At 37.8% G+C, this 14,208-nt stretch overlaps 1 protein-coding gene across 1 annotated transcript; it reads right to left on the bottom strand.

The window, feature by feature from the left end:
• Positions 1–3,565: 3,565 nt before the first annotated feature.
• Positions 3,566–4,336, bottom strand: LOC6051225 (ras suppressor protein 1). Its single transcript, XM_001867665.2, has one exon. The coding sequence runs from the start codon at positions 4,334–4,336 to the stop codon at positions 3,566–3,568; it is 771 nt and encodes a 256-aa protein (XP_001867700.2).
• Between the last annotated feature and the right edge of the window lie 9,872 nt (positions 4,337–14,208).

The following is a 14,208-nucleotide window of genomic DNA, read 5'->3' as shown; positions in this document are numbered from 1 at the left end:
CATGTCTATAATAAGATTTTTCAAAAAAGTTTATTTTGCGCAATTCATTTTTTTGTGTTATTATACAATATTTTTCTAAAAGGTTCTGAAAAATACCCATAACTTTGCCGAAGACACAAATTCGATCTGAGAATCCGTTCTTTAGATAGAGTTTTTTTTTTTAATATTTGGATAGCCTTTTTGTATGGACGGGTAACAAAAAAAAGAATGGAGAATCTGTCAAAATCTGGCACAGATAATGATATATATGTATACTGGCTGACACTTAAAAAAACTGACATTCCCAGATTTACCTGGCTACCTGGCAACCCTAGTCTGAGGTCTCAGAAAATTGCTCTCATGGTAAAGCAGTTAAATCCAAAAGATTATAAAACTATATTTGAACAATTCTACTTTTCGAAGATGTCAAATAAATAAATAACTACTAAATTTAAAAAAATATCAGTTTGTTACTCAAGAGCTAAACATTTTTTTTTAAATTTCAGAACAGGGTGCCACTGTTGAAATTGCGCTGAAACCTTCGTTTTTCATAAATTAAAAAGCTGAGATAACTAACATATACTGGTTTACGGATTGATTTATGTTTTATTCACGATCCTAAATGAATTAAAAATCAACCCATGAATGACTGCAAAATATTGTCACTTCTACTTGTATAAACAATCAGAGCGAAATAATATTACTGAACATAAAAAAACATCAACATTTAATTTAAAAGTTTTTGGTAACAATTAAAGATGTTTATTTATCCAAATTTTAACAAATAGTGTACACTCAAACCCCGATGGTTTGACACCAACTGTTGTCAAACGAACGGGGTCACGTTTTAGTTTGACACCCCTTTTACACGGAGTTCACACACACTACCAATCGTTTGTTTTGATAGTGTGCGTGAGCGCCGTGTAAAAAGTGACAGTTCGTCACTTTTTAGTTTGACTTTGACCAACCAACGGGGTACAAACTAAAAAAGTGTCAAACGAAAAAGTGACCAACCACCGGGGGTTGAGTGTACTTAGATTTTTTAGAATTCTTAGGAGTTATAATTTTTGCACTTAGAATCCTCGTCTTAATTTTTGTATTGAATTACGAATGCAAACTTAATAAATTTTCTGTTAATTTAGGTTGAAATTAATTTGTTTAGCTTTATTTTTAAAAGTTTCGTGCAATTTGTTTCAAACTAACAAACTTAATTTGAGCTAAATTAATGTATTTAAAACAACAACAACAAAATTAATGAATTAAAATAAAATTTCCAGACAAGAAATATTAACTTTATAATAATGTTTTCTTTTTCGGCTATGAATTGTTCAAACACTAGGCCTTTCCTAACATCTATTGGTTCAAATTCTAGCCAAAAAGTCATTGATTTGTCAAAAAGAAGGATTTTCTCAAATCAAGCCATGAAGCATTTTTTCCACATTACAATTACCAATCAGAAATCTATATAAACAGTTTTAGACATTAGAACTTATCCCAAAGTCAATGATTAAAAGTTTAAATCTAGATAATTTCCCGGTTATCGTGGAAAGCCATCTAGTACCTTCATCAGCACAACCCAAAACTTTCACCAACTCACCTTGAAAAGGTGAGATATTCTTAGAGCCGCCCTCCCCCGTCAAAGTAAGCCTTGTTTTCCGCGAACAAAACAACAACAAAAAAGTCGAGACAAAATTGTTTCCCAAAACTTGCGCGCTTATCGCTGGCGAAAAGTCACCACCCTCTCGAAAACCCCCGCAAAAATTGTGTTAACCAAACAAAAGGTAATTAAAATTTTTAATGAATTTTTCGTCCTGCCCAAATTGGGTGCCTCTCACTCTGCCACTGACAGTTTCTTGGGGGCACAATATCTTGGGTCCACTTTTCGGCGGCACAAGTGTCAATATTGAGTGGGGGAGAGGTCTGTTTGACTTCCGCGAGGACAATTAAATAATAAGAAAAGGCCATTTTTTGTAAGGGGAGGGGGAGGTTTCGGGGGGAAGTCAACCAAGTTTCAAGCAAAGTAATTAGGCCCGGTTATGAGCAAATGAGCGAACTTGTTTCCAGTTCATTGCGCGCAATGATGGGGATCCAAGAAGGCGGGCCACTTTTGCCGCTTCGCGGGATTAGGGTTATGGAGTAGTAGGCGGCGATATGGCTCCGAGCTAAATGGCAAATGAAGCAATTAGGAGGGCATTGTCTTTTTTTAAGGGGGGTCGGTGCTTGTTGCTTTTTGGAATAATTCTAAAATTAAGTTAATGAAAAGTACCAACTTTAATGTTTCGAGAGATATTGTAAAGTAACTCGCTTACTCTGCAATTCAAGCGGAATCTCCACCCCGAACAGCTTTATTTGGGCAAATTTCTTCCCACATACTCAGCGAGCTCAACATTTCAATTGACACTGCCACGTCGCCATCTTGGATTGGTATTCAAATCTGCTTCTGCTCTGAAGCAGATCCGGTGTCCACCAACCCCCATGAATTGCTGCAAATTCCTTGCAAATCCCTGTGTTCACATTCGTCGAGGCTGCTTCTTTGCATAAATTCCGGAGCAGAAAAAAAAATCGTCTGTTGACTGGGCAGCACAGAAAAAAAACAAACAAACAACCGGTTCCCGAAACCCGCCCGGATACATTCCGAGAACCAAGTACGCTGGCCAGCTGGCAAAGACAACACTTCGTCGTCTTAAACCCTTTTGAATTTTTCAATGTCTGCCGGTTTTGGTGTTTGCGTTCCGTTTCGGCTTTTCTTTTGGCAGCCCTTTCTTGAAGAGTGAACCTTTTGGGACCTCCCCCCCTTCATGAAAAGCTGGCAACACTGGCAGCAGCAGCCTTTCAATTATGGATGGAAAGACACAGTTTGAATATTTAAAATCCGCTTTTCCGAGAGTGATTTTACGCGACATCGAGGTTAAGCCCGAACTTGTCACCGTACTTGGAAGGAGGTTTTTTTTATAGGGAAAGGATTTGGCACCGGGCGCCGCGGCTTAGGCTAAACGGAACTGATGAATTTCTTAGGAAGCACGCGGGCGCGGACGCATTTATCATTTACATTGATTTTGGGGCCGTCGAGGCGCGCTGAAAAATGGTTTGGGCAAAGTAGGCCGTTTTTTGTTTTGACAGGTGCGATGGTCGGGCGGGAGGGTACCTCATCAACGATTCAGCGCCTACTGCGGATTTGGGCGGATTATGGACCGTGGGAAAATCGGGTGGAAATCGAGCACCTGAGAGATAAAGTTGAGGATATTTGTTGTGGAGTTTTGTTATAGATTGAGTTTGAAATTATTATTTTTCATTTATTTATTGCATGATTATTTTTACACAGAAAAAAAAAATCATGGTAATATTACATCTGGGAAGGGGTACATCTTTTATGTCAGAAAAAATGTGTAATTTTACCTCTGAAAATGTGTATTTTTACCACTTTTCTGGTGTAATGTCACTTTTTCAGTCTTAATTGAGGTAAAATTACATCATAAAAGAGGTAATATTCAACCTTCCAAAATTAAAGCTTCCAAATTTACACAATTTTTTTCTGTGTACGATACAATTCAATCCAATTCCGTTATAGAACAAACTCTGCCAGATTCTAACACCGTGGACGACCCTGCTGATCGATCACCACAACTTTCGCGGCCTCGTTCAACCACGTGCAGTTCCACTCATTTCCAGCGGCATACACGACCATCCCCTTCGGGAATTGTCCCTGCAAATTAGTCACCTGCGTAAGGTTATTCCAGTTGAGGTTCATCGATGCTAGTTTTGGCATGTGCCACAGTGCCACGTCCAGCCGCTCCAGATGGCTGTGCTGCAGGTGCAGGTGCTGCAATGCTGGGAGATTGACGGGTGAATTGATGATCAGCAGGGGGTTGTGGCTTATTTTGAGATCTTGGAGGAAGTCCAGTCCGTTGAAGACGCTCATATCCAGGTGGGTGATTTTGTTGAAGCAAAAGTTTAGCATTTCGAGGGATTTGAGGGTTGAGATGTCTCGGGGAACCTTTTGGATTTGGTTGGAGTGGAAGTTTAGGGAGATCAGTGCTGGTAGGTCGACTGCGCCGATCGCGATCGAGGTTAAGTTGTTGCTGATGGTGATGCGTTGAAGCTTGTTGAGTCCATTGAACTGGCTTAAGTTGAACTTTTGAAGTGGAATTTCCTTAGCCACGAATGACACCAAGTTCTGCATTGCGTTCAAGTTCCTCGGAATCGCATCCAACGGAACGTTCTTCAGGTAGATTCTCTGCGTTTGGTAATTGACAGTCTTGTCGAAGATCAACTTGATAAAATTGGTGTCAGAGATTCGCAACACTGCCACCTTTGGATTAGGAGCCAATCGACCAAAGTTGGAATTCCTAATCCACATGTGTTGAACTGGTGGTTCTAGGATTGGTAATTGCTTTTCACAGTACGCCAAAGGATCGGTAATCTTGAAGGTGGTTACATTTTCAAATAGAACCGCAGGATCTTCATCACAACTGCCGGTGATTGAATCCCCGATTGTTACACGATTCCAGTTGGTTACGATGTTGTCACCCCAAGGCCAAGAATTAGTTTCGATAACTGAGTGGCAACTACACGTTGGATCGGCTGCCACGAGTGCTAACAGGCACATCAAACAGCTAAAAATATTCAAAATGTAATGGATTGAGACTAAACAAGATGATTAAAATAAGATACTTACGCAATCAGTTCTTTCATTGCGAATTAAATGATTAAAACGACTCACAAAGCCAACAATCAGAATTAAACTGAGCATTTATGCTCAAATCGTTCGTTTTATATGCAGCGCTAAAGAAAGAACAAAGTTGATAACCTTTCGCAAGATGCTGCGTTCTGTCGAGCTTGAGTCATTCAAGTGGATTAAGGAGAATCCCCAAAATAATCAGTGCGTGATTCACAACGAGTATGATGTTCTTTCTCAGAATTGAAAGGCACGTTTGTATAATTTTGTTTGATTATGATTGAAATTCTAATATTTTTTACTAAATTTTATGATTTAACTTGTAATGTTCACCAGCGTCAAACTACCTTTTCAAAATCCAATTCATCTCCCCATATCAAACCACGCTCGCACACACATCAGTGCTGCCAGTCAACTCTCACCCCCTGAAACTGTCACCGACGACGACGACGAAATGAAACCGTAATAAATTACTTCCCGACTGTCAAATTTGCATAGGTGATTAAGTGTTTGCAACAAGCCGTGTAAATTAAAATATCGCTCCACACACACAAACACACAAAGTGAGTGTCGCCGAGTCTGGCTTGGCACATTTCCCAAAAATCTCTCCCTCATTGGAGACAGGGAGTAGAGGGAGCACTCCTGGAAGTGATGACATATCAAGATCTCTCCTGGATGGCATCACTTCGTCGTTGGATCTCCACTAGCTCTGAGAGAAGGGTGGGGAGGGGGGAAAAACTTTGTCTTGCTCCAAAAGCTTCGGAACCAACCAACCAACCAGGCAAGAAAGCGATGATCCGTTTTGGCACTAATTAAAATTCCAACTTCCTTATCTGCAATTACATTCGCCCGTAAATATACATCTATTCGAAAAGAAGCTCGAAGGTGCGGCACCGGCGCTCTGTTTTTCAATAATGTAATTAAAAACCTCAACATAATCGGCTTATGATGCTGGAAAAAGGCGCACACGTCGTTACGTCGCTCAGGAGCACCACGTGAGCGGAATTCCACTTGACAGTAATGAAGTCCGACTTGCGGTTAGAGATTGACAGATTGACAGAGTTGACAGAATTGACAGAATTGATAGCACTTCTTATACTTACCTTTGCTGGAAACTCGTGCACTTGGACTTACCTTGGATCTGGAACTAACGCTATAACTTTAAATGGTACCTTGACGCCTACGTCCGTAATCGAGAAGTGCTTTAAAGGAACTAGATCAGAAATTGTTGACGGATTGACAGAGTTGACAAAATAGACTGATTGCACTTACTTAAACTAACTTAACAAAGACTTCAGCCTGCTTCGATGTCTGCGTCCGCAATCGAGAAGCACCCCAAAGAAACGAACTTTTAACACACAAAACCACTCTGAATAAAGCTCCTTCCAGGATGAATAATTACACTTTTCAAAACGTTTTTACAACTAACGAAAGGTTGATTTATGTACGGGTGTATGTATGTGTGTAAGCCGAACTTGTTGATGCACAAATACAAGCCCGGCAATGAATGAATGTGCAACGAAGGGAAAAGTCAAATAAATTACAACCTTGTGACTTCTTTCAACGAAAGAACCCGGTGTTCCGCATTCCGAAGCAGCATTCAGGATTTCTTGTCCCACAGTGTGGTGCTCCATTGTTCCTCTCTTCCAGGGGTTAGTGGAATTCCGTTTCATTGCACCGGAGTTGTGTTTGCTGCTGGTTAAGGTAGTGAAACTAGCTTCTTTTCTCAATGTTTGTGCTTCTTTTTGAGAAGGAAAAAACAAATCCTTTCATGTGTCAAACTATTCCAGAGAGAGCTTTTTGTGTGTTTTAATATGTTTGGCAGTGTTGCCAAATTTACTCAAAATTATATTAATTCGCCTTTAAATATGCAAACCCGCAGTGCAATTTGTAATGCGATTTTGGATACCCTAACTTAAGGCTATTTAAAGTTGAAAATGCGAAAATCTTCCAACACTGCCATCTGTCAAAGAAATCTTCCAGAGTGGGACGAAATGCGGTCGTTCACACATGACTTTTTGAAGTCTGACTTTTGAGACAGAGTGCTTACACAAAGCAAAGAACCTCGTCGTCGTCATCGTCTGCGATGGTGATTAGCCAGACTTAAGAAGAGGTGCAGAGACCTCTTGCAGAGTAGGTGAAACGACCAGGACCCAACTACAAATGAGGATATCCTGTGAACTCAAGTAACTAACAACAAACCGGCACGGTGACGAGGACGACGAAAAACAATGAAAAGAGCAGGAAAAACCTTTTTCCAACCCGCAAATGAACCCTCCTAAAAAGAAGAGGGGGGAAGGGGGGTCTGTAACAATGTTATCGCAACAGTCACAGTGTGCCTTTTGTGGACGTCGAAATTTTGAGGGCAACTTTTGCCGGGAGTTACTGTAGAATCCTGATGTACAACCTTGTGGCTCACACAAAAGGACCAAAACGAAGAAAAAGGCCTCCGGTCAGGGCCAATCAACACTTGAGCTGGGGAGAGGAACTTGATTGCGATTTTTTGTCACAGTGGAAAGGGTGTTTGAAGGGATGCTTTGCCAGCAGGGTTGTTTCGTGTGGGTATTTTTTAGAGATCAAATCTCTCACTATTTCATGTTATGTTAAAAAATGTGCTCAAATAACGAATCACAAAAAAAAGTTTTCCAAGATGTCAATTTAATTCCAATGTAATTTTTCTTAATTAACCCTTGAAAAACCACCTATACTAAAACGTGAGAATTCAAATAATTGACAAAATTTCGGCAAAAACTAACAAATTTCTCTAAATTGACAAAATTGACAAAATTGACAAAATTAACAAAATTAACAAAATTGACAAAATTGACAAAATTGACAAAATTGACAAAATAACTGAGATAAGCAGTAGGCCTTGCTTCAATGGAATTGTTCCAACTCAATAAATACTTTCCCTTATCGTAGTTTGGCATACTGCGATGCTTTGATTACCTTACCAGCCGATATTCGTACAGCTGCTTCTAAGTTAGTCAAGGTTAGTGGTTGATATACTTTTCTCGACCATTTCCGCCTTGAGCAGTTCTCTACGGAATCGGTCTTTTTTCTTTAATTTTAATTTTTGTATTTTTTAATCCGGCTGAAACTTTTTTGGTGCCTTCGGTATGCCCAAAGAAGCCATTTTGCATCATTAGTTTGTCCATATAATTTTCCATGCAAATTTGGCAGCTGTCCATACAAAAATGATATGTAAAAATTCAAAAATCTGTATCTTTTGAAGGAATTTTTTGATCGATTTGGTGTCTTCGGCAAAGTTGTAGGTATGGATATGGACTACACTGAAAAAAAATGATACACGGTAAAAAAAATTTTGGTGATTTTTTATTTATCTTTTTGTCACAAAAACTTGATTTGCAAAAAAACACTATTTTTAATTTTTTTTTATTTTTTGATATGTTTTAGAGGACATAAAATGCCTACTTTTCAGAAATTTTCAGAATGGGCAAAAAATCATTGACCGAGTTATGAATTTTTTAATCAATACAGATTTTTTCAAAAAATCGAAATATTGGTCGCAAAAATTTTTCAACTTCATTTTTCGATGTAAAATCGAATTTGCAATCAAAAAGTACTTTAGTGAAATTTTGATAAAGTGCACCGTTTTCAAGTTAAATTCATATTTAAGTGACTTTTTTGAAAATAGTCGCAGTTTTTCATTTTTTTAAATTAGTGCCCATGTTTGCCCACTTTTGAAAAAAATATTTTTGAAAAGCTGAGAAAAAATTCTCTATATTTTGCTCTATTGAACTTTGTTGATACGACCCATAGTTGCTGAGATATTGCCATGCAAAGGTTAAAAAACAGGAAAATTGATGTTTCCTAAGTCTTACCCAAACAACCCACCATTTTCTAATGTCGATATCTCAGCAACTACAAATCCGATTCACAATGTTAAAATATGAAACATTCGTGAAATTTTCCGATCTTTTCGAAAAAAAATGTTTTCAGAAATTTAAAATCAAGACTAACATTTCAAACGGGCCAAACATTCAATAATACGCCCATTTGAAATGTTAGTCTTGATTTTAAATTTTTGAAAATATTTTTTTCGAATAGATCGGAAAATTTTACGAATGTTTCATATTTTAACATTGTGAATCGGATTTATAGTTGCTGAGATATCGACATTAGAAAATGGTGGGTTGTTTGGGTAAGACTTAGAAAACATCAATTTTCCTGTTTTTTAACCTTTGCATGGCAATATCTCAGCAACTATGGGTCGTATCAACAAAGTTCAATAGAGCAAAATATAGAGAATTTTCTCAGCTTTTCAAAAATATTTTTTTCAAAAGTGGGCAAACATGGGCACTAATTTAAAAAAATGAAAAAACTGCGACTATTTTCAAAAAAGTTACCTAAAAATGGCTATAACTTGAAAACGATGCACTTTATCAAAATTCACTAAAGTACTTTTTAATTGCAAATTCGATTTTACATCGAAAAATGAAGTTGAAAAATTTTTGCGACCAATATTTCGATTTTTTGAAAAAATCTGTATTGATTCAAAATTCATAACTCGGTCAAAGATTTTGCCCATTCTGGAAATTTCTGAAAAGTTGGCATTTTATGTCCTCTAAAACATATAAAAAAAAAATTAAAAATAGTGTTTTTTTGCAAATCAAGTTTTTGTGACAAAAAGTTAAATAAAAAAATCACCAAAATTTTTTTACCGTGTATCATTTTTTTCAGTGTAGTCCATATCCATACCTACAACTTTTCCGAAGACACCAAATCGATCAAAAAATTCCTTCAAAAGATACAGATTTTTGAATTTTTACATATCATTTTTGTATGGACAGCTGCCAAATTTGTATGGAAAATTATATGGACAAACTAATGATGCAAAATGGCTTCTTTGGGCATACCGAAGGCACAAAAAAAGTTTCACCCGGATTAAAAAATGCAAAAAAAATCGAATGACCGAAATCTCAGAGAATTGCTCCCTTATTGCCTGTCAAAAAGGGTGACATTTGAAAAGAGTTTAATTTTAACTTATTTTTTTTGAATTTTAAAAAATTGCGTTTGTTTTAAAAAAAAAAATCCAAGTTTTACGCCCTGACGAAAAGTTACTCCATCTTTCGCGAACTTTTGCAATTTCTCAATCGGGAGAAGAAAAAAAAAACTTTCCCTCACAACCGCACCCAGAATCACCCAGAGTTCTGTTTTCCTGTTTCTTCATTCTCCATCATCTTGCCGCTGATGCTGCTGTTGTGCACTCTGTTTGCGTTTAATCAAAAAACTTTCCTGATAACAATAAATTTATATTAACTTATCCTATTTTTATGGGACTTCATTAGAAACGGAGCAGAATGACGGGAGGAGGGCAGACGAGGAAAGTTTTTCCCTCGTTCCTTCGTGCATTTCCAGCTGCCCTTTGGTGTGTCAATTTCAGTACAGAGTCGGGATTTTATTTTCTTCTCCGCAAAAGTTCTTTGGCCTACTTGGATTTGGGTTTACGATTGGCATTTCCCGAAGATGATGTAATTGATGTGGTTACATCGGCCACTAAAAATTTATTGCTGCAATCTGTGCCAAAGCGAAGGTAATTTTCTCATTTCCCAATATGGGTCATTCCACCTGAAGTGTGCAAGAAAAAATGCAAATTTGAAAATTACCATCTCCGATTCTGCTCAAATTTGGCAGAGCTGTTAAGATTATCAAAACATGCAAAAATTCCGAATTTCATCCAAATCGGACCACCCCCTCCATTTTTGTACCCTCCCAAAAAATCGACTTTTTGGCGATTTTTGAGCGAAACCCCTGTCTTCAAACGACGATAACTCAGGAACCACAAATCTTAGAGGGTCGGTCTTAAACTCAATTTTGAAGGAAATTGGACGTAGAATCCATTTCCGCGATCAAAGTTTAGATTAAAATATGTTTTCTACCTGTATTGCGCAATTGAAAACTTTAAATGGCCGTATCTCAAAACAGCCCTATTTATTTTTTAAATTTGACCTCACCATCGTATTCCCCGTCCGATTTTACATAAGAATCACTTATCGACAGAAAGGAATATTTTTCGTTCCAGAGATATCGATTTTTAATGTTTTTAGTTTTTGAGATTACCTACATTAGCTTCATTCGCCGCATATGCTAGAAGCACTCAGAAGCGCTGTTCAATAACTGCTACCTGGTTATTTATTGAATTAAGATTTCATCCCAAATAATCATTAGCAAATAAGGCAAAAATGTAATGTACACCACTGTAGGAAACTGCTGTATACGGTGAATTTGTGTGCTAGCCCACAGTACAAAGCAAGAACGACACGCAATACAGGGCAGAATGGAATTCCCGCAGAGCTAGCAGGAAATTGTAATTGATCTTGTAACTTAAGAAAAAGTGTACGATACATTGTCGTGTTAAAAATTATGAATTAATATGAATAAAACTCTCGTGAAGCATGATTAAGGAGGAGGATTTCTGGAAAGTATAAAACTGGAAAAAGGTAAGAAAATCACAACGATTAATCTGATTTATTATCTAGTTGTGTTATTATTCAGTTGTGTTCATTTCGACACCGTCCGAACAATAATCTTTTTTTTGTTTGTCAATCATTTCGAAATCTTGGAAGACGATACAGCTGCTATCCACATGTATCAGAAGTATATGGTATTGCTTTTGAAATTAAATGTACCAGAATTGAAAAAATCATCAATTATTCTGATGAAACACATTATAAAAATCGGTTTAATATGATCAATCTTTCAAACCCTAAGGCAGAATTTGGGGTTTTTGCTGAATGGCACTATTTCGCTACCGCACATGGCAAAAGCTCTAGAACCCATGAGAATTATATCATCTACTACAGCTGTTCTCGTTTCAAATAAAAGAAGAAATAAAAGAAATAATTTGAGAAAGTGGGAAGAAATGAGGAATTAGAAAAAATATGAAAATAATAGAATAATGATAAATTTTCGAAAATTGTATTGTAAAAACTCTGTAGCATTTGCAAATAAATATTAAAAGTTCAAATTTTACTTATTATGGTTCAATGACACTGAGATCAGTAAAAATAGTGCATTAAAAATTACCCAATAAATATTCCTTAAACAAAAAATAGATTGTTCAAGGTATTGATTATCTCAAAATCGTATAAAATTGAAAAAATAATTCATCTTACAGAACACCAGGTAGTTATTATTGATCAGCACGACTGAGTGCTTCTAGCAGATGCGGTGAGTGTAGATATTATAGGTAATTTCAAATACTTAAAACTTTAAAATTCGATATCTCTGGAACGAAAAATATTCCTTTCTGTCGATAAGTGATTCTTATGTAAAATCGGACGGGGAATACGATGGTGAGGTCAAATTTAAAAAATAAATAGGGCTGTTTTGAGATACGGCCATTTAAAGTTTTCAATTGCGCAATACAGGTAGAAAACATATTTTAATCTAAATTTTGATCACGGAAATGGGTTCTACGTCCAATTTCCTTCAAAATTGAGTCTAAGACCGACCCTCTAAGATTTGTGGTTCCTGAGTTATCGTCGTTTGAAGACAGGGGTTTCGCTCAAAAATCGCCAAAAAGTCGATTTTTTGGGAGGGTACAAAAATGGAGGGGGTGGTCCGATTTGGATGAAATTCGGAATTTTTGCATGTTTTGATAATCTTAACAGCTCTGCCAAATTTGAGCAGAATCGGAGATGGTAATTTTCAAATGGTGTTCCGCTTCAGGTGGAATGACCCATATTTGATCTGCGAAATGCAAAAAAGAATCCGCATAATGATGTTTGTTTTTGCTGGGGAAGCAAACAAAAATGTCAATATCAATTTCAGCGCGACCGAAGCCAGATTGACGGAAATGGGCAAATTTGCATAAATAAATCCAGCCAGCGAGGTTTTATTTGCTCAATCAAAAAAGAAATCGTCTTACCTTAAACGAAACTTAAGTTTCGGTCACAAAATTACAACATGTAAATATTCCACCCCAAGTAGGCGGTTCGTCGTCGCAGACTGCAGTCAACCATCAAAGACCATCAAAGTAGGCGACTTTTAACACGCTGAGGCCAAGCTGACTCTTTCACACATCACACACACACACGACCCACAAGTTTTCCTTGAATTGAATGCTTTGAAGTCGAAGCCACTCCCAATTAACCCTTTCCCTAAGGGTGTGTGGGTGTAAGGGAACCAAGTTTTTCCGCAGCACTTCGTTTTCCTGACATCGCAGGAAATTACAAGTCAAAGGATATACCATTTTTTTCACTAGGGCAGTCACTTTTCACGATCGGACGACGACGACGTGTCGAACGCAGAAGTGTGGGAATAGAGGGAGGGGAGGGGGGGAAAACTAGAAGAAGTTTTCCACGTCAGCTGCCAGGTGAATGAGGTGTGGAAAATGGTTTTCGAGGAGCGAAAAAAAGTGAATGGTTACGGTAGTTGGTAAAAGTTAATTTGGCAGAGAAGCACTTTACTTTTTTTACTTTTTTTTTTTCTTTTTTTAAAGGTGAAATAATTATTGCCTGGGGAACAATGACGTGTTGCGGAGCCTTTAGTTTGAAGAACATTTGGAGTTTTCATGACACTTTTAATTTTTTTTTTCAAGAAAAAGGCTGTAAATAAGACCAGCGTAATTCTAGGGACCTTCGTCTTAAATCTCAACCTCCAAAATGGAAAACAATTTCCACAAATAGCGAAATAATAATCATCATCATCATCCCCAATGCGTCCTCCAGGCTACTACCCATCTCTGCCCGACTCTGATCCAACATCACAACATCTTGGAACCCTGCAGCGTCGGCAACCGCGCCCGAGTCGCAGCATCCGGTCCCATGTTCCGTCCGTCCTTCCGCTGAAATCCGGCTCCGAGGCCTGCCGTTCCCGGGGATTGGTCTCATTGTCTCAAGATGTCGTCGTTCTTTTTTCTTCCTTTCAGGGATGAGGAGCTCGCACACAGCAAAATCATCATCTCTGTTTAATTTTCAGATTATTTATTTTGCTGATTGATGTTCCATTTCTTGATGAAAAGACGAAAAACTTTCGGCTTCGGTCCTGAACGCTCTGGAAACAAGTTCTGGGTCTCGTTTACCTCCTGCTGATATCAATCAAATTAACTATCATACGAAAACGAGATTTAATCTGCTTCGTCAATATTTGCGCTGTCTTGTGCCACAAAGACGAAGACGACAGTGAGAACCATGCTGGTGAAAACTGCAACATCTTCCCCGGGATGTGTCTTGCGTGAGGCTGTGTTTGAGGACTGGACTGTCAAGAACAAGAAGATCCCGCACGAGAGATAAAGCGATTGTTGTTTACCCAACTCCGATACGTCTCTTCCCTCCCAAGTACGTGGGTGGTGAAACCCAAAACACTTTACCGACATTCAGGGTTGCCAGATTTTTTCATTTTCGTTCAACATTAAATTTTCATTTTTTTACGCTTAAAATTCACATGAGAAAATCAAATTAAAAAAATCATGAAACTTGGCAACACTTATTTTATTGAAGATGCCAAACTGGCAACCCTGTCATTATCCATCATCCAAGACCCGGGTCAGATAACGAGTCCATGTGTCAAATGTTTATTGCTTGTGT

The sequence above is a fragment of the Culex quinquefasciatus genome, chromosome 2, assembly GCF_015732765.1.
Source record: "Culex quinquefasciatus strain JHB chromosome 2, VPISU_Cqui_1.0_pri_paternal, whole genome shotgun sequence".
Lineage (NCBI taxonomy): Eukaryota > Metazoa > Arthropoda > Insecta > Diptera > Culicidae > Culex > Culex quinquefasciatus.
Note: the sequence above shows the minus strand (reverse complement) of the source record. Positions and strands in the feature narration are given on the sequence as shown.